The 19,049-nt window shown below is 46.5% G+C and overlaps 1 protein-coding gene across 4 annotated transcripts in view; it reads right to left on the reverse strand.

The window, feature by feature from the left end:
* Positions 1-19,049, reverse strand: part of BCLAF3 (BCLAF1 and THRAP3 family member 3) — a 61,897-nt gene that overhangs the window by 18,208 nt on the left and 24,640 nt on the right. For 2 of the 4 annotated variants that reach the window (XM_067545012.1, XM_067545011.1), the window contains exons 8-9: positions 17,371-17,489; positions 4,294-4,408 (exon numbers count right to left, since the gene is read on the reverse strand). In XM_067545012.1, the coding sequence (XP_067401113.1) occupies positions 4,294-4,408; positions 17,371-17,489 (234 nt within the window). Of the gene's footprint in view, positions 1-4,293; positions 4,409-15,881; positions 16,440-17,370; positions 17,490-19,049 lie in introns of those variants that run through there. The other 2 variants (XM_067545014.1, XR_010919119.1) reach the window with 2 other exon arrangements.

The following is a 19,049-nucleotide window of genomic DNA, read 5'->3' on the forward strand; positions in this document are numbered from 1 at the left end:
TTTGTGGCTGTTTGCAACTCCTCGCCCACCAACCACACCTTTTTATTAGTGTCATTAACATACACTGAGTTTTCAATCATTTACGAAGATATTTGGTTAGACTGGACCCAACATCAATATCTGTGGTACTCCACAAGATATCTCCTTCAAATCTGACACACTGCTATTTAATGGTCTTTTTTTTTTTTATAATGGTCCTGCCTCCAGTTTTCAATCCATGCAACAATGTTCATATCCAAGGCCACATGAATTTGTTTTGATAGCAGGATTCTGTGGGAAACTAAAAACCAAATATAATCTTACAAATTCCCTTCCCCTACTTTTTGAGTGACTTGCTAAATTAGCAGTGAAGAATATCTGTCAAAAATTATTTTAGTGGAGTTTTCTATGCTGCTTACTGTCCATGATTTTGTTGTCCTTGTGATACTTCATGATGTTTCCTCTTAACATTTCTTCTATTTTACTAAAGATAGAATTGGTAGTAAGTTAATTGCTAGGATCACTCTTCATTTTGAAGATCAATACTACCTTTGCTTTTTCTAATAATCTGGCACATATCCAGTTTTCCATGACATTTCAGAAATGTGTCATTCAGGATTTTTACAAATTCCCTTAGAGCATAGAATGTATATTATGCAGATTGGATGATTTGTGTATGTTCATATTTAGTGCACTTCCTTACTTGCTTTTTGTCAAAAAATTGTATAACATCGTCTCGCTGTGTGTGTGTAAACTTCTCAGGTTTTCTTGAAGGCAGATCTTTTTTAAAAGGAATTTAATATTAGAGCCATTTTGGAATCTTTATTTTCATTCAGTTTCTTAAATAGTTTTTTTCCCCCCCCTCTTCTCTACTGCCATACTTTCCAACCCAAGAGATGTCAGACTACTCCACGGGATCAGGGCCAAAGAGCAATGGATGCTGAGAAACCTATATGACTCAGGATCTACCTTAACAAACACTGCAAAATTACTCTCAAGATAAAGCTACAGGTGGCTCCTTGAAAACAATCTTACCTCCCTGCTCCTGCAGCAGCCTGTAATTCTGTGATAGCTGCTCACTTGTAGAGAGATCAGGGTTAAGCTATAGCCTATCAGGCAAAGATTTTCTCCCATGACACTCAGCTCAGCTACAAAAATATGTGCCACCCAGTCACAATGATACATGCCAGGAATGGTTATCTTAGCAACATACGGTGAGTGGGGAAAGAGGACGAGGGAGCAAAATGAAAAGAAACATTTTTAAAAAAGACAAAAAACAACAGAAACAGAAAAGAGTGAAAGGAAGCACAAGTGTACCTGGGCAAGACAAGGGCAAAAAGGGGTGTTCATCTCCCAATATGTCACAACTGGGTGCTCTGACTAAATAAAGACTGGTAAAATATGCTCTAGTGCCGTTCCTATAAGCTCTTTTAACTCCCTTAAAACATTTGGCTAGCACTAACTCATTCTAATTTTTGCTGACATATTCTAGATTGCAAACTGAGTCAGGAATCATGTCTTCAAACTAGCTAGCACATGGCTGGTTCTCTCTCCTTCAGGATGCCCTGCATTATTCAGCGGCTGTTCTTTCATAGTTGCTGTTGCTTTTGTGTGTGTCAAGGCAAAGGCATTTTCTGCTGTCCAAGAAATCCCTGGTTTGCAGTTTCCTGTTAAATGTCAGGCTACAGCAAGGGTCAGCAACCTTTGGGAAGTCTTCTCCATGCCCCTCCCCCCTGCCGGCACCCAGGGGCCATTATTTATATTTGCCGCCACCCCCACGTCAGCAGCTGCGACCGGGGTGTATGTGTCTCTGTGGGCCCATTTCCTGCTCTCCCTCTTTACCACCGTACCCACTGCAGGGGTGGAGGGGGCACCAGCCTGGTGGGGGTGCCAGCCGGGCCCTCCTCTATGGAGCTGCCCCCCATTGACATCCCCGGCAGACCTCCGGCGGGGAGCAGGAGTGAAGGCTTTGGCAGTGGGGGGAGGCTGCCTCGGGTAGCATAGATGCGCCCAGCACGGGGGTGGAGGAGGGGCTGGGAGGACAGAAGGCTGAGGGGCTCGGCCTTAACCAGTAGCTACTCCCCCCCACATGGGAGAGGGGCCCACATGGGAGAGGGGCAGGGCCAGAAGGGGGAGTGGCCGCCACACGGTGCTGTGCTGCTTGGGGCCAGGAGCGGCGCCGCTCTGGCCAGGGCGCCCCTGCTGAGCCCACATGGTAGAAGGACGGGGCCGGAAGGGGGAAGCAGCCACTGCGCTGCAGTGCTTGGGGCCGTGAGTGGCACCGCGTGCCGCTCAAAATCATCGCGTGTGCCATCTTTGGCATGCGTGCCAAAGGTTGCTGACCCCTGGGCTACAGTTTTCACAGAACCCTCAGAAGACAATGCATTAACTCAGTTGCCACTTCGAACCAACTCCTTTTTGACTCCTTTAACCACTGAGCCAGCTTCTCAGGGTTTCAAATACATAACTTCAATTTTAGCTCTGAATGAATAAAGTACTATTCACATCCTGTCCTAAACTGTTCTGTGGTGTTGTTCTGTATCTGTTAAAGAGTTGCCATATTACATCCCCAAAACAACTGCATTCTGTAGTTGGTGAAACTAATTGTGGATAATAAAAAACAGACTTCCAGTAGACTAAGGAACAGTGTGATGAGCCCATGGAAATTTGACAGTAAAATATTGACTAGATGTCTCAAGATTTTAAATAAAAAAAGACTACAAATTAGATGTCTCCAATCTAGTTTCTTTCATTTATTCTGCATGCACCAAAACAGTCCTTTGAAAACTCAGGAAGTTTAGAGGCTTTAGTGCTAGTTCACACTGTGTTTATTTCAACAAAAGTTTCTTTGCATGCCTTTGTAAGCTAACAAAGTTGAATAAGCAGTCGCTTATTTATCTGAGGGTATTTCTACACTCAAGCAGTTACAGCAGCGCAGTTGCACCATTGTGGTGCTTCAATGCAGACACTATTTATGCTGAGGGGAGGAGTTCTTCCATTGGCTAAATTAATCCACCTCCCTGAGAGATGGTAGCTAGGTTGATAGAAGAATTCTTCCGTCAACCTAGTGCTGTCTACATCAGGGGCTATGTCATTGTAGCTACAACTCTTAGGGGGTGTAGATTTTTCACACCCCAGGGACATAGCTATACCGATCTAAGTCCCCAATGTAGACCAGCCCTTAGTAAACACTTGAAAATAGACACTTTGTGGAGAAATTGTCCAGAGGGAACATACATTTATTTCTAATTATCGAAGGTCAGCACTGGTCCCACAGTAATCATCTTGCCCAGTTTAATATACATTTTATTTTATACATTTTATTGAAAAAAGACTCATTATTGAGGTGCCAGTAAAGGCCTCAACTAAATGTGGTGAATTAAAAATCTAGAGTAACATGAGCTTTTTCCATACATGAATTTTAAGTATGTCCCGTTATTTCTATTCTCTGAATTTTTTTCCTATGCATTTCCTAGAATCTATCTTTTTTTGTAACAAAAAGATAATTTATCTGCAGAGGAGGGCACTTAATTTAAGCAATATGTGGACTTTATCCTTCGGTCCGCCACTGGTGTGTGGGCTAGCTCTCTGTCGCTGTGTTCTTCATCCAAAACTATTACAATTGACTTCAGATGAGTCATTCGGTAATAAACCCTTTGATCTGTGCTATAAGTGGGAGTATTTTATGAAGTACAGAAAAATGCAGTGCATCACCAAATTTCTTGCAATCAATCCGAGTTTTAATTTAGTAATTCCCCATGATCTATTGAAATTGGAAAATCATTCAGCACCCAGAATTACAATGATCTGTTCTGATTATCCTGTGTTAGAGACTGGTATCCCTATATCCAGACTCTCCTGAAAATTTTCTGACTCTGATACTGTAAAGAGTTCTAAGTCTAAATCAAACTGTGTTCCTGATTCCCAATAGCCATCTCCATGCCAGGAAAATAAAAAGCCAGTAAAGTTGTTTATGAGTGGTACATAGGCAACAAGAAGCAGAAAAATCAAGATTTTAAATCAGAATAAGTTAATGATTCATGCAAACAATACCCTTTTGTAAACTATGTAACAGTTGTAACGTTTGAAAAAGTTCAGATGCAGTAGAGTTTACCTATGACCTGTAAACTTTAGTACTATTCCGATGTAATTTAACACAAGTAAATCTTAAGATGTAACAAATGATCTTTTGAAACTTAACATGACAACGAATCAATTCATGTCAGCCTAGCCGACACAGCAAAATTCTGAATGTGACTATATGGGAAATAGAAGAGAAAGACAAGGAAAGGGACCTATTTCACTTCCACTTACCATGTGAGGTTTCCCAATAAATTTCCTGAAAGGTGATTTTATAAACCTTATAGGTTTTTGGAATCCATCAATTTGAGAGTTCCGTAATTTTGAGAAGCTGCAGTTCTGCTCATTCCTGATTGGATTCAGAAAATAAAAAGGAAATGAAAACTAAACCAAGAATCTTTCAAAACTAAGCTATTTTAAAAGTTTAAATTATGTACAAGTATTAAAAAGAGATGTTAAACTGGCACATTAATTGACAAATTACTAATGGTCCACTTTCACTGTTGAAACCAAAGTTACATGAAATTATCATTGCATAATGGGACACAGATTAATAAACAGACAAGTATTTATTCTCTGTGCCTTCCTTAAATCCTCATCATGCAACTGAAAATCTTTGTACAAATGATTCAATGATGCATGTGCTTGGTTACCCCTGCCCTCTACTGGCTAGAATATATTAGACCTACAGTAGAACCTCAAAGATATGAACACCAAAATTGTGGACTGATGGTCAACCGAACACATGTAGATCCAGAAGAAAGCAATCTGGTAGCAGCAGAGGGAGGGGAAAAAAAAAAAAAGAAAAGCAAATACTGTTCTGTGCCTGTATTGGATCTTAAAGGTAGGCACACCTGGATTTCCTGTCCCCACCACCACTCACCACGCAAGGGGCAGCCACCTACAGGTAGGAGGTGAAGACGCTGCTGTGAGCCCCTGCTGCCAGCCCAACGCAGCCTGAGCAACCAGAGCAGAAGCAGCCTGGTGTCTGCACTGTTTTCCTGTAAGCCACGGGCACTGTTTCACCACCACCACCCCCCGACCTCACCCTACCAGGAGGGGGACGCTGTTTTCATACACCCCACCACCACTACGAGGGGGAAAAGCTTGCTAGCTCAATCCCAGCCCGTGAAAGAAGCTGCCACAGCCCGAGCTGCTGATGCTGCAAGGAAGCTGCTGGCACTAGAATGGGAGCTGTGGCTATTGCAGCCAGAGCCTGGCCTGGAGCATAAGGAGCAGGAGTCTGAGCTGCCACCAGCACACTGCACTCTGTAGGAGTTTAAAGGGCCACAGCCTGCACTGCACATGCACTGATGCAGCCAAGCTTTGCCTGCAACTGTGCTCCTGGGTCCTGCCAACACCTCTGAGAGTGCGAGGAGCAGGGAAGAGAGGAGTGCTGGCAGTGAGCTGGTGGCCACTCCCTGCCACGTGCTACCTCTGGAGTGCAGTGGACAGTACATAGAGCAGGGCAAGCCCTGGGGAGAGGCAAACGAGAGCTGGGCCTTGTAGAGTCAGTGGTGCGGGACAGGGCCGTCCAGCTCAAACCAAAGGCAAGAAACAGGAATAGGGCAAGATGCTTGCAAACCAGGCAGTGCTGCCAGGTTCCTTAGCACCAGGTGCCAGTTTTGCAGAGATATCCCCCAGCCTCAGCTGAAGACACTGACTGTAGGGCATATAAGAATAAAGGGGTAGTACAATAACAAAAAATAAAGGGAAAGTTTAAAATAAAAGATTTGACAAGATAAGAAAACTGTTTCTGTGCTTGTGTCATTTATATTTAGATGGTTAAAAGCAGCATTGTTTTTTTTCGTAGTAAAGTTTCAAAGCTGTATTAAATCAATGTTCCATTTTACATTTTTGAAAGAACCACCATAACGTTTTGTTCAGAGTTACAAACATCTTCCAATCCCGAAGTATATATTTGAGGTTCTACTGAACTTAATTATTTTACAGCTTGAATGTGTCTCAGGCCTGGTCTACACTGACAACAAGTTCTTCTAAAGCCTGCATCTACACTGACATGGTAGTTCCGTCAACTTAAAGCACAGGAAAAGTCGACGTAATAAAATCACCTCCGCAAGTGGCGTAACACGTAATCAGAATTTCATGGGTCGATTTTGCGTCAGTGTGGACAGAGCATAACATAAATTGACATTAATGGCCTCTGGGAGATATCCCATAATGCTCCGTTGTGACCGCTCTGGACATTTGTGCTCTGTTGTTACGTGGTCACGCAAATCGGAAAGGGCTCCTCCCTTCATGCCCTGGGAAAATTTGAACTTTCATGTCCTGTGCAGCCAGTGTGGAAAGCTTTGCAGCTGAACTCATCATGGCTACTGCAAGGCCCAAACGCGCTCCAGCATGGAGTCGACCAGAGATCTTAGATCTCATCAGTCTGTGGGGCGAGGAGTCCATTATGGCTTAGCTCAGAACCAGCAAAAGAAATTTGGACATTTACGGGAAGATATCCCAGGACATGCTGGAGAAGAGGTACAACAGGGACGTACAGCAGTGCCGGGTGAAGATCCAGGAGCTACGGCAGTCATATCAAAAAGCCAGGGAAGCTAACAGCCGTTCTGGCTCCTCGCCCACAACATGCCGCTTCTATGAGGAGCTGCATGCAATTCTCGACAGTGACCCCACCACGGTGCTGCCATGCAGCATCGATACCTCCGCTGCATCCCAGTCCAGGGAAAATGATGAGGACTCTGTGGACGAGGAGGAGGAGAGCAGGGTGCAGGAGAGTGGGGTGTCCATTCTCCCAGGTAATCAGGACCTATTCCTGACCCCAGAGCAGTCCAGCAACACACAAGAAAGCAATAATAATCCCGGGGAAAACACATCTGGTGAGGTTTTTTTATTCTTAGCAGTTATGTCCTTTTAAATGGGGGGAGGGGATTTCAGGGGTTTAGCAGACTTTACTGGGGGTTACTCCCAGAACAGATTATTTATGTGCAGAGGTATGCTCCGAGAATCATCCATTCATATCTCGAGGAAACTTTAATGTAGGTAACCTGTTATCCTTTGCACAAGGTTTCAGGGGAATCATGGCGGAACACAGCATAGCAGCATAAGGGTCAGGCTGGTACCCCGCTGCGTGCAGCAAACCTTCCCTTTTCTCATGCGTTACCCTCAGGAGACTAATATCGCTCATGGTCACCTAGGGAAGACGACGTATGTTTAAAGTACCCGAGCTACACAGCCGATACCCTGTATCTCTCAAGTCCCCTTTTTATTGGGCTACTGAGTCACTTAAATAATTTTGTCATGGTATCTGACAAGATTATTAACATCCCCCTTGCTGTCCTCAGCTACACTGTGGCCACCTCGTCCCAAAACGGTCATCTTAATTAAACCGTGGCACCCGGTCAGCCCTCTCATACAGAACATTTGAAATGAGCTTTTTAGAGATAATTAATTCTCTCTATAGCAGAGTAAAGTGCCCCGGCTTACCATCTCTGTAATGGCACAGCAAGCCGACCCTTCTGAGATGCTCGTAATGGAATGTGGGTCTGGCTTAACCTTGTGCACACTAACGGGAGTATTTTATACATTGTTTCATTTGCTTCAGTTTTCTGTGTCTGCTAACAATGGCAACATTGTGCATTTCTTTTCATTCAGTAGACACGATGGTCTTGGCATCCCCCTCTAGAACCACTGTGGAAAGACTATTGCAGATCAGAAAGAGGAAAAAAAAATCAAGCAACGACATGTTTGGCGAGCTCATGAACACCTCTGTGGCTGCTGAGACAGAGCTCTGAGCGTGGCGGCTGACCTTGTCCAAGAACATCGACAAAGACAGGCAGAATCGAAGAGCAATGCAGGAGCATGAGCGCAGTACCCAGTAGTAGATGCTGAGAATCATGCGCAATCAGGCAGACATGCTCAGGTGGCATGTGGTGCTTCAGAAGGAGCGGCGGCCAGACAGAGTCCTGCTGCAGCCCCTCCAGAACGTTCCTCCGCTTATGGCTTTGCTGCTCTCCCCCACCCCCAAGTAGTCTCAGAGGAGAATGGCCAGGCTGCAGTACGTAGTGCACTCCATCCCGGTGAAGGCAAGCAGAAAGCAGCGTCAACCACACTGACAGCTGTCCTGCAAGCAACCACGTTACCCCTTGAAACTGTGAATGAACACTTGCCCCCCGCCCACACCGACTTGAATGTTTATAAATAAAAGTTTGCATCATTTCAATACGTCTCTTTATTAATTCATAGCTTGTCTGAGGAGGGCTTTGGAGGGTACTGATTTCGATGGTAGGGGGGATGGTATGCAAAGGCACAAAACATACAGAAACAGAAATCATTACTGCATGTCATTGCAAAACCTGGTTTTCAATGCTTCCCAAAGGCAAAGGGCTCCGCAGTTGGCTCTGAGTGTATTGCTGCCATCTGGCTGCTCAAAATTGGCAGCCAGTCTTTCTGCCTCCACAGCCCAACCCTGAGGGAACCTCCCCCCGTTCGCTTCACACACATTATGAAGAACACAGCACACAGATATAAGTGATGGGATGTTCTTTTCACTCATGTCCAGCCTAGTAAGGAGACTTCTCCATCTGGCCTTTAAACGCCCAAATGCACATTCCACCACCATTCTGCAAGTGCTTAGCCTGTTATTAAAATGCTCCTTGTCGCTGTCAAGGTGCCCAGTATATGGCTTCATTAGCAAAGGGAGCAAGGCATAAGCAGGATCCCCCAAGATCACTATGGGCATTTCCACACCCCCGATGTTAATTTTTTTGTCTGAGAAGAAAGTGCCTGCCTGCATGTTAGAGAACAGCCCTATGTTCCTAAATATGCACGCATCATGCACCTTTCCAGACCACCCCACACAGATGTTGGTGAAATGATCCCTGTGATCCACAAGGGCCCGTAGAACCATGGAAAAGTACCCTTTGTGGTTTATGTACTCTGTTGCTAGGTGTGCAGGCACTAAGCTAGGGAAGTGTGTGCCATCAATGGCCCCCCCCTGCAGTTTGGGAACTCCATCGCAGCAAACCTGTCCACTATGTCCTGCACATTTCCCAAAGTCACTACCCTTTGTAGCAGAAGTCTATTGATGGCCCTGCACACTTGAATCATGGCAACTCCCACTGTAGATTTACTGACTCTGAACTGATTCCCAACTGAGCGGTAACATTCAGGGGTTGCCAGCTTTCATAAAGCAATGGCCACTTGCTTCTCCACCGTCAGAGCTTGTCTCAAGTGAGTATTCACGCGCTTCAGGGAGGGGCACAGCTCCGCGCAAAGTTTGAGGAAAGTGGCCTTTCGCATACGAAAGTTTTGCAGCCACTGGTCATCATCCCACAGCTGCATAACAAAGCGGTGCCACCAGTCTGTGCTTGTTTCTCGGGACCAGAACCAGCACTCCACAGACTGCAGATGATGCATTATGGCCTGCAGCAATCAGGAATTGTTCTGCTTGATATCTTGTAGCAGGGCAGCCTTGGTGACATCGCTGTTGTCTGTGCTTCGGGTTCTTGCTCTCCTTTGAAAATACTCAAGGATAAACCGTGATGTCTTTGTGATGCTCACAATAATAGTGCAGGGTTGAGCTGGCTCCATGTCTCCACAGCAATGGCAAGCACACGGCATAAACAAACGGCGCAAAAACCAGTTTCCTGTTTCTTTGGGGCAAGAAGGGAGGGGGAAGGAGTGTTGCATCATGGGACAATGAAACTCATCCCAACAGCCCCCGTGGCTAGTTGCACTGTGGGATAGCAACCAACAGTGCACTGCTTTGAATGGCAACACAAACGTGGCGAGTGTGGATGCATGAGTCCAGCGCAAGGAGTGTGGTGTGGACACGCTCTAGCGACTTCTAAAAATCGGCAAGTGAAAGTGGATTTTAAGTAAGTCGACTTCACTCTGCAGTGTAGACATAGCCTCAGCCTACTGTGGCTGTCCAACATAGCTCTATGTCTTGGTGCTCTTATAAAATGGAGTTTTGTTAGTTTGAACGGAAGAAGTCTGCATTTTTGGAGCTGAAGATCACAAGTTCTATTCCTCCTACAACACAGACCTGGATGTCACACTGTGTACATTTATGTACCATAGATAGGATTTTCTAAAGCATGTAACAGCTTGTCTACATGTACAGCGCCACACCTGCACCACTGCAGCGCATCTGGTGAAGATGTTCTATGCCGACGGAAGAGAGCTCTCCCATAGACATAATAAAACCACTTCTGCGAGGGGCAGAAGTTATGTCGGGAGCAGATATAGCGCTTATATTGGTCTAACTTATGTCACTCAGAAGGGTAGTTTATTCATAAGTTCTGCTAACATATGCTGTAGTGTAGACATGGCCTACATGATTTAGGAATGCAAGTCCCACTGAAAGTCATATACTCAAATACCGAATACAATATACTCTTAGCACATGGGTTAAGAAGAGAGAAGAGCAAATTATGAAGATGGAACTGTGAAAATCTGGTTCTGATCTATGTTATGCACGTTAGACTAGACAATCAAATTATCTCTTCTGGGCTAAAAACTATTAACCTATGAAATTTCAGGATCTGAAGAAACACTGAATGAATGATGAAGAATTCTTGGAGTTACATGTCACCAAAACCAGCAAAGATGCAGAGGGGGAAAAACCAGGTTACTTACCAGTAACTGTTGTTCTTCGAGATGTGTTGCTCATATCCATTCCAATATATGTGTGCGCGCGCCCTGTGCACAGATTCCCGGATCTTTTTTCCCTTAGCAAGCCCCGTAAGATCGCCTCAGGCACCCCCTGGAGTGCCGTGCTCATGCCGCGGTACATAGGGCGCTGCCGACCCTGCGGGCCCTCAGTCCCTTCTTTCTGCCGACTCAGACAGTGGGGACGGAGGGTGGGTGTGGAATGGATATGAGCAACATATCTCGAACAACAACAGTTACTGGTAAGTAACCCTGTTTTCTCTCTTCGAATGATTTCTCATATCCATTCCAATATAGGTGATTAAATAGCCATACCTTGGAGGTGGGTAGGAGTCAACGGTAAGCTGCTCTCATCAGTACGGCCCTGCCAAAGCCTGCGTCCTCTCTTGCCTGTTGCACAATGGCGTAGTGGGACATGAAGGTGTGGACTGACGACCAGGTCGCTGATTTTGCAGATGTCCTGCAAGGGAACTCGTTCCAGGAAGGCCGCGGATGAGGCCTGGCCTCTGGTTCAGTGTGCTGTCACAGGTCCTGGAAGTGGCACCTTCGCCCGCTCGTAGCAGTTCCTAATACAGGCGATGATCCAGGTGGAGATGTGCTGGGTGGAGACAGGTGAGCCTTTCATCCGGTCCGCTACTGCCACAAACAGCTGCGTTGACTTCCGGAACAGCCTGGTCCGCTCGATGTAGAAGGCTAAGGCTCGTCTGATGTCCAGCGAATGCCATCTCTGCTCCTCCACCGAACCGTGTGGTTTAGGAAAGAACACAGGAGGAAGATATCCTGGTTATAGTGGAACTGAGACACCATCTTAGGCAGAAACGCCAGGTGGGGTCTCAGGCGGACCTTATCCTTACAGAAGACCGTGTAGGGGGGGTTCCCGAGGTCAATGCTCTTATCTCGGAGACCGTCCTAGCCGATGTAATGGCCACCAGGAAGGCTACCTTCCAGGAGAGGACGAGCAGCGGGCTTGTAGCCATGGGCTCAAAGGGGGGTCCTGTCAACATGGCGAGGACCAGGTTCAAATCCCAGGGAGGCACCGGGTCATGGACCTGTGGATACAGCCTCTCCACCCCTTTGAGGAACCTGACTGACATGGGATGAGAGAACAGGGATTGCCCTTCCATTGGCTGGTGGAAGGCCGAGATAGCCGCCAGGTGCACCTTCAGGGAGGCCAGTGCTAGACCCTGGAGTTTGAGATGGAGCAGGTACTCCAAAATCGCCTGTATGGGCGAACAGCTCAGTGGGATACCCGGGACTCTGCCCAACAGGTAAAACGCTTCCACTTTGCCCAGTATACCACGTGACTGGAAGGTTTTCTGCTGCCCAGCAGAACCTGCTGGACCTGTATGAAGCAGGCTCTCTCCCCCTCTGTCAGCCACGGAGACTCCATGCTGTCAGGTGGAGGGAATCCAGGTCCAGGTTCAGTAGGCAACCCTGGTCCAGGTCGTAGCGCCTCGGGAGCGGGATCGGCGTGTCGATGGACAGGTCGAGCAGCATGCTCTACCAACGCTGCCTCGGCCAAACTGGCACAATCAGTATGATATCCACTCTGTCCCTCTTGAGTTTCAAGAGGACCTTGAGTAGGAGCAGGATGGGGGGAAACGCGTACATGAGGGTCCCCATCCAGTCTAGAAGGAACACATCAGAGAGGGAGCCCGGCTCGTGACCTTGGAGCGAGCAGAATCTTGGGCACTTCCTGTTCCAGGACGACAGGAACAGGTCCAGTTGGGGAGCCCCCCACTTGTGGAAAATGGAAGTCACCACCTCCGGGTGCAGTGACCAGTCATGGCAGGGTAAGAACGACCTTCTGAGGCGGTCTGCCTCGTCGTTCCAGATCCCCGGGAGGTGAGAGGCAGATACGTGGAAGTCGTGCCTCACAGCAAAGTCCCAAAGTCAAGTAGCCTCCTGGCAAAGAGCCAAGGAGCGCGCTCCCCCGCCTGTTCATATAGAACATGGCTGCCGTGTTGTCCGTGAGGACCTGAATCATCCTGCCCCTTAGAAACCTGAGGAGGACCTTGCAGGCCAAGCAGACTGCCCTGAGCTCCCTGACATTTATATGGAGAGCCCTTTCGTCTGGTGACCAGAGCCCCTGGGTGCTCAGGTCTTTGCTGATGTGGGCCCCCCATCCCACATCTGAGGCATCCGTTATCAGAGTCACTGAAGGAACCAAGTTTCTGAAAGGGACACCGCTCAGAACCTCCAGCAGGTTCCTCCACCAGTCCAGGGAGGACAGTACCTGGGTGGGAACCGTGACCACCCTGTTCAGCGAATGCCTGGCTGGTACATACACCGAGGCCAACCACCCTGGGAGAAGCCTGAGCTTGAGGCGAGCCAGCCTCACCACATACGTACATGCCACCATATGTCCCAACAGCTAAAGGCAGTTCCTGGCTGTTGTCATGGGGGACCTGTGCAGATCAGCGATTATGGCAGCCATGGTCTCGAATCGAGGCCGTGGGAGGAAGGCTCTGGCCTGGGTAGCATCCAGGGTGGCCCCTATAAACTCTATGCGCTGCACTGGCGTGAGTGTGGACTTCTGCTCGTTGATGAGCAGCCCCAGTCTGGTGCATGTGGCACAGGTGAGTGTCAGGCTGTTCTTCACGTGGGACCTGGACCTGCCCCGGATCAGCCAATCGTCCAGGTATGGGAATATCTGGACCCCTCTGCGGCGGAGGTGGGCCACTACCACCGCCATGCATTTTGTGAAGACCCTTGTAGCGGACGAGAGGCCAAAGGGCAGGGCTGCAAATTGGTAGCGGCAGCCAGCTACCACAAACCTGGGGAACCTTCTGTGACCGGGGAGGATAGTGATGTGAAAATAGACATCCTTGAGGTCGAGGGCAGCATACCAGTCCCCTGGATCTAGAGTGGGAATGATGGAGGCTAGGGAAACCATGTGAAACCTTGTGCATCTGATGAACTTGTTCAGACGGTAGAGGTCTAATATCGGCCTCAGGCCCCCCTTGGCCTTGGGGATTAGGAAGTACCGTGAATAAAATCCCCTTTCCCGGTCCTGTGGAGGAACCTCTTCTACCACTCCGAGCCAGAGGAGGGAGTTGACCTCCTGTATGAGGAGTTGCTCGTGAGATGGGTCCCTGAAGAGGAACTGGGTAAGGGGAGAGTCCGGGGGGGAAGGCTGTAAGTTGCAGGGCATAGCCTGAGGACTACACCAAGGACCTATCGGTCCGTGGTGATGGTTTCCCACTCGGCATAGTATGGCTGGAGTCTGTGAGCAAAGGGCCAGAAAATATCCAGGGGGAAAGGAGGAGTGCCACCCTCATGCGCACCGTCAAAACCTTTTATTGGCAGCATTGCCCTCGCTGGGGCCCTGCAGAGGACTCCAGGCCATCACGGCAGCTAAGCACCCGGTACCGATCCCGACCCCTCCAGGCTGAACGGGTCTGGGGGGCAGCCTGGGTGGAGGTTGCGGCTGCCTCTGGGCCTGAGGTCGAGACTGGCGCCTCGAGGCCTGCGGGTGTAGAGCCCGAGGGACCTTAGGGTGGCTCGCGAGTCCTTCAGGGCATGAAGCTTCTCGTCTGTCCTCTACGAGGAGAGGCCAGTGCCGTCAAATGGGTGGTCCTGTATAGCTTGTTGGACCTCCTGGGACAAGCCTGAAGCTTGGAGCTAGGAACAGCGGTGCATAACGATGGCCGAAGCCATCACCCTGCTGGTGGTATCCGCTGCATCACTGGCAGATTGCAATGCTGCATTTGCTACCTCCACACCTTCTTGGGACACAGTGGCTAAGTCCACGGCCACTGGTCCGGAGGCAGCACCAACTGGAACCTCTGCAGTGAGGACCACAAATTTAGATTGTATCTCCTGAGGAGCGCTTGATGATTAGCGACCCTCAGCTGCAGGGCCGCAGCAGAATACATTTTGCGGCCGAACAAGTCTAGCTTTTTACTGTCCTTGTCCTTGGAGGTGTTGTCCTGGCCGCCCTGGTGGTCCCGCTGATTAGTGGCATCCACCACAAGTGTTCCTGGGGCGGGGTGGATGTAAAGAAAATCAAACCCCTCCTTAGGAACATAATATTTACGTTCGGCGCCCTTAGAGGTGGGGGCCACCGAGGACGGGGTTTGCCAGAGGGCCTTGGCTATTTTCATCACCCTCTCGTGAACAGGCAGGGCAACTCGTGAGGGTCCTGTCGACCCGGATACCCCAAAGAGGGGGTCCTCCTGCTCAGACATCTGTAAGTTTGAGGCTTAAATTGCCCGCCACCCTCTTCAGCAGGTCTTGGTGGGCCCAGAAATCAAAGAGAGGGGCCTTGCGGTCCCTGGCAGTCGCCTCATCTGGGGACGAGGACAACGACTGTGGAAGATGCCCTGTGGAGGGGCCTTCCTCAGGGTCTGACCCGTCATCCAAGGGGTGGCCCTGTTCCGGGTGGCTCGGTGCCGGTGGAGCGCTCCACACCAAGGAGACGCTCGGTGCTGCTGGAGAACACGACGGCTCGGAGTCCGGATGAAGTGCGGACTCCATCAAGATGTCCTTCAAGCTCTGTACCCAGAAGGAGAGGGACGCCAGGCTGAAGGCTTTACAGATGCGGCATCTCTCTTTTCGGTGCTACTCCCCGAGGCATCGGAGGCAACGATCGTGAGGGACACTCAAGGGAAAGGCTTTTGCACAGAGGATTCAGGCTTTAAATTCAATGGAGCCAGGCATGGCTCGATTATAGCCCCAAAGGGCACTATCTAAGTTGCTAACTTGCCCTATGTAGTTACTAACAGCTATCAACAGAAGAATGAAAAGGCACTATGAATTGCTAAGGGATGCTACTTGCGCTATGCAAGAGGCAGACGTTCCAGCAACCGTCACAGGCGGAAAGAAGGAACTGAGGGCCTGCAAGGTTGGCAGCGCCCTATGTACCGCAGCATGAGCGCAGTACTCCAGAGGGCACCTGAGCCGACCCTACGGGGCTTGCTAAGGGAAAAAAGTTCCGGGAATCTGTTCATGGGGCATGCACACACCTATATTGGAATGGATATGAGCAATCATTCGAAGAGAGAAACTATATTTCTTCTGCACAAAATTATATTTTTTTCCCTTCAAACATTTGCAGATTTTGCAATTGTACTATGGTGTCTTGTATACAGTTTCAGTATAAAGCTAAAGAATAACTGTGTGAAACATAAGATTGGGATTTATGGTTAACTGTTTCAAATGCATAAAACCTGGCATGCTGCTTTAAAAATGCCTTTTATATATTCTCCTGATAGAAACAGACCAGTTCACTAGTGTAAGCACCACTAAACAGTCTTCTAAAGAAAACCATACAACATTTCTAATTTTTAACGTTCTAAATTAAAACAGACATTATGCAGTACATAAAAGAATGTTTACTGATATTATACCCTTCGGTCTCCTTCCTAAACACGCCATACCACTCTCTCCCTCTTTAGTACACGACAAACCTAGTAATATAACATCTATCTAAGAAAAGATTCACCATGAAAAGAAGCACTCACTACAAGTCAAGATTTAGCTTTGGGACTATACAGCTGACCATTTACCTTTAGCTATTCAAGTTGCTTAGTATCTACTTTTAAATAAGAATTTGTAGTATGGCCTAAAAGCATTTTAATATACGTTGTTATTGTTTGAAAATACATAGTTATAAAATGAATTCCAAGCAAATCCATTGAGATATACGGGATGATATTTGAACAGAAGTGAGTCAAGATAGTCAGTGATGTAATACATTCTGTATGAGCTATCATGAAAGTTCTCTTCACATTTTCCTTTTTTAAAAAAAAAAATAGATAATGTTACAAATTGACAAAGGAAAGAAAATTAGTTCCTTTTCCATACCTTCCTTATTCCCTTCTTAAATCTGCACCCAGTCCAAGGCACAAATTAGTTTTCTAATCAACAGGTATTGCAACCTTTATTATATAATAGACTTTGTATTTAAAATAAATATGCACTGGCAAGTTATGAGGTATCAAATCTAGCCCTATTTCATTACAATTTGGCAATTTCTCACACAATTCTTTTCTGTACAAAGAAGTCATCTCTTTATATTCAGATTAATCTTTTAAGATTATTAACAAGTGAAGTAGTAAAACTGAGTTAAGCAGATGTTTCTGTGCTGAATGTCCCCACTAACCAAGCAGTAGGAGGCACTCAGTGCAGTAATAAGCTATAACTAAATGTTCTGAAAAAGATTTCTAAAATACCCTTAGAACTTCCTGCTCATTGAAAATATCCCAGATCAGGACATCAAAAACAGCAGTGGTTGTACAGAACAATTCATTCCAGAATACTGTCAAGTGAACCAGAGAACTCCAAGAGAATTTTATGACACAAAGAGGAATTTTTAAATGGTTAAAAAAAATGGTTAAAAAAATATTTGAGTTGAATTCCTTCCTCCTATTCACAGCCTGGCCAATGGGAACATTTGGCATTTAAAGCTTAATTTTGATTTTTGTATTGCAGTTCACCTGTATTAAAAGTTAAGTTGTTCTCTCTTTCAAGGCTGTTCTTTGTTACTAAAGAATAAGGTCTAGGTGTATTTGTAGTGCATTTCAATGGAATTTGAGACTCAAAATTCAAGGACCAACCTTACCACATCTGAACTAAATTGTGGGTAAATCTTAAAAATAGATGCAAAAAATTTCTGATGACCCTAGAGACTCAGGCATACAGATGTATTCACTAAAGGTAGATTACCTTTGAATTACACTGTCTATGTGAAACACTCTCTCATCTTCATTCTGCAGCCTCTCTTTTCTCCTCCTCTCTATATCATGCCGTAGATCATTTGGATCTTCTAGAACTCTCACAACAGTCTAAGTAATAGGAAGGGAAATTTTATTGAAATTATATTGGATATATAAAATCAACTTAAAGGCAGGTTACTAGATCCACACAGTAGGTGCTGTGGGTTGTCTTATGCTTGCAAAACCATTTTAAAGAGGTGTAACCATCTGAGGGGGAGTAGGAGACAGGCATGCACATCCACCCATGGATACAAAGTTCCAACCATGGTTATAAAGAGCTCAGTTCTGCAACTATCTGCGGATCCTCTCTGCTTCATTTTACTAATTACAAGATCCCAAAGTAACAGAGAAGGAAGGGTCAGTATAGAGCTGAAGAGGCAAAATATTCACAGAACTCCAGTTACTGGTATTTAGACTGCAGTTCTTCTTCATGAAGTTACCTCTGTAAATTTGCACTAGAGCAGATTAGCAAGCGGTAAGAGGGCAGAATACTTAATTAAAAGACCTCAGGCCATCTTTCCTCAAATGAGGATCCTATTTGGCTATGGAGTTGAGAAAATAGTGCTGAATAAAGCTATGAGTGAAATGCCTAGTGACATCCTAACAAAGAAAGGTATATTAATGAGACTAATTGGGAAAGTGACTCCCCTGGCAGAACGAGCTTCAGGTCCCTCTTGGTGCTAGAACTCTTTCAGGCCTGCTGTAATGATATAGGAAATATCTGTGTTGATGAATATGGCATATGACTCGTTGCATTTACAATGCTCATGATAAGGAGCATCCTACCAAATACTCAAACACAATAGCCAGGTTTATAGCCATGAAGTGAAGGCTCCTCAGCCTCAACTCTGGTGAGACGTTTTATCAAGGCTAAGAACAGAGAAAAGGAAGAGGTACAGTGAGTTAAAAGGGTCTGCCCCAGGAGTCAGCTGACAGGCTAGCAAGGAGACAAAAAGAGAGAGAAATGCAGAAACTGTAGTAGGGGCAGTTGGCGTCTCATAACCCAGAGGTGGAGATAAATGGGCTGGCTGAAACATATGAAAGATCGCAATTAATGGTTAGGTAAAGAGAAATATGCGTGTAGACTTTTATTGCATTTATCCTTGCTTTGTACCATTGGTGAATGAATAAACAATGGGGGCTTTAAAAAAAAAAAAAAACTGTTTTGGAGTCACTTTCCCTTGGGTCCTGTGACCAATGAAGTGGTTAAAGGACTGACAGAAACCAAACCAAGTTGGGCCTGTCACATTATTAGAGAGTGGTTGAAGTGCATGGTTCCACACAGAGTGAGGTGCATGCAGCCATGTTTGCCACCTAGGGGGTGCTGGAGAAAGACGAAAGGGACTCAAGCACAGTCCATCCAGTAACTGATACCCAGATACAGTATTTAAACCATATGGATAATTTCTAGATGGCGATCTTTTCTCCTTTGGTCTTGTTACCAAGGCCTCAATTGAGATTACTTCCAAAAAGGCTTAGTTTTCAAAGGTCTGTTTTTACATCTAATTTATTCATCTTGTCTCCCTCAGCATGTTATGAAGCTTTGAGCAGATGATATAGATATGTTTTATTTTAGATGATGCTCAGATACTATACTTTAGGCAGAAGTATTAACTAAGGATGCTGCAT

The sequence above is a fragment of the Emydura macquarii genome, unplaced genomic scaffold (assembly GCF_026122565.2).
Source record: "Emydura macquarii macquarii isolate MOO-44397 ecotype Brisbane River unplaced genomic scaffold, CSIRO-AGI_Emac_v2 contig_1043, whole genome shotgun sequence".
NCBI lineage: Eukaryota > Metazoa > Chordata > Testudines > Chelidae > Emydura > Emydura macquarii.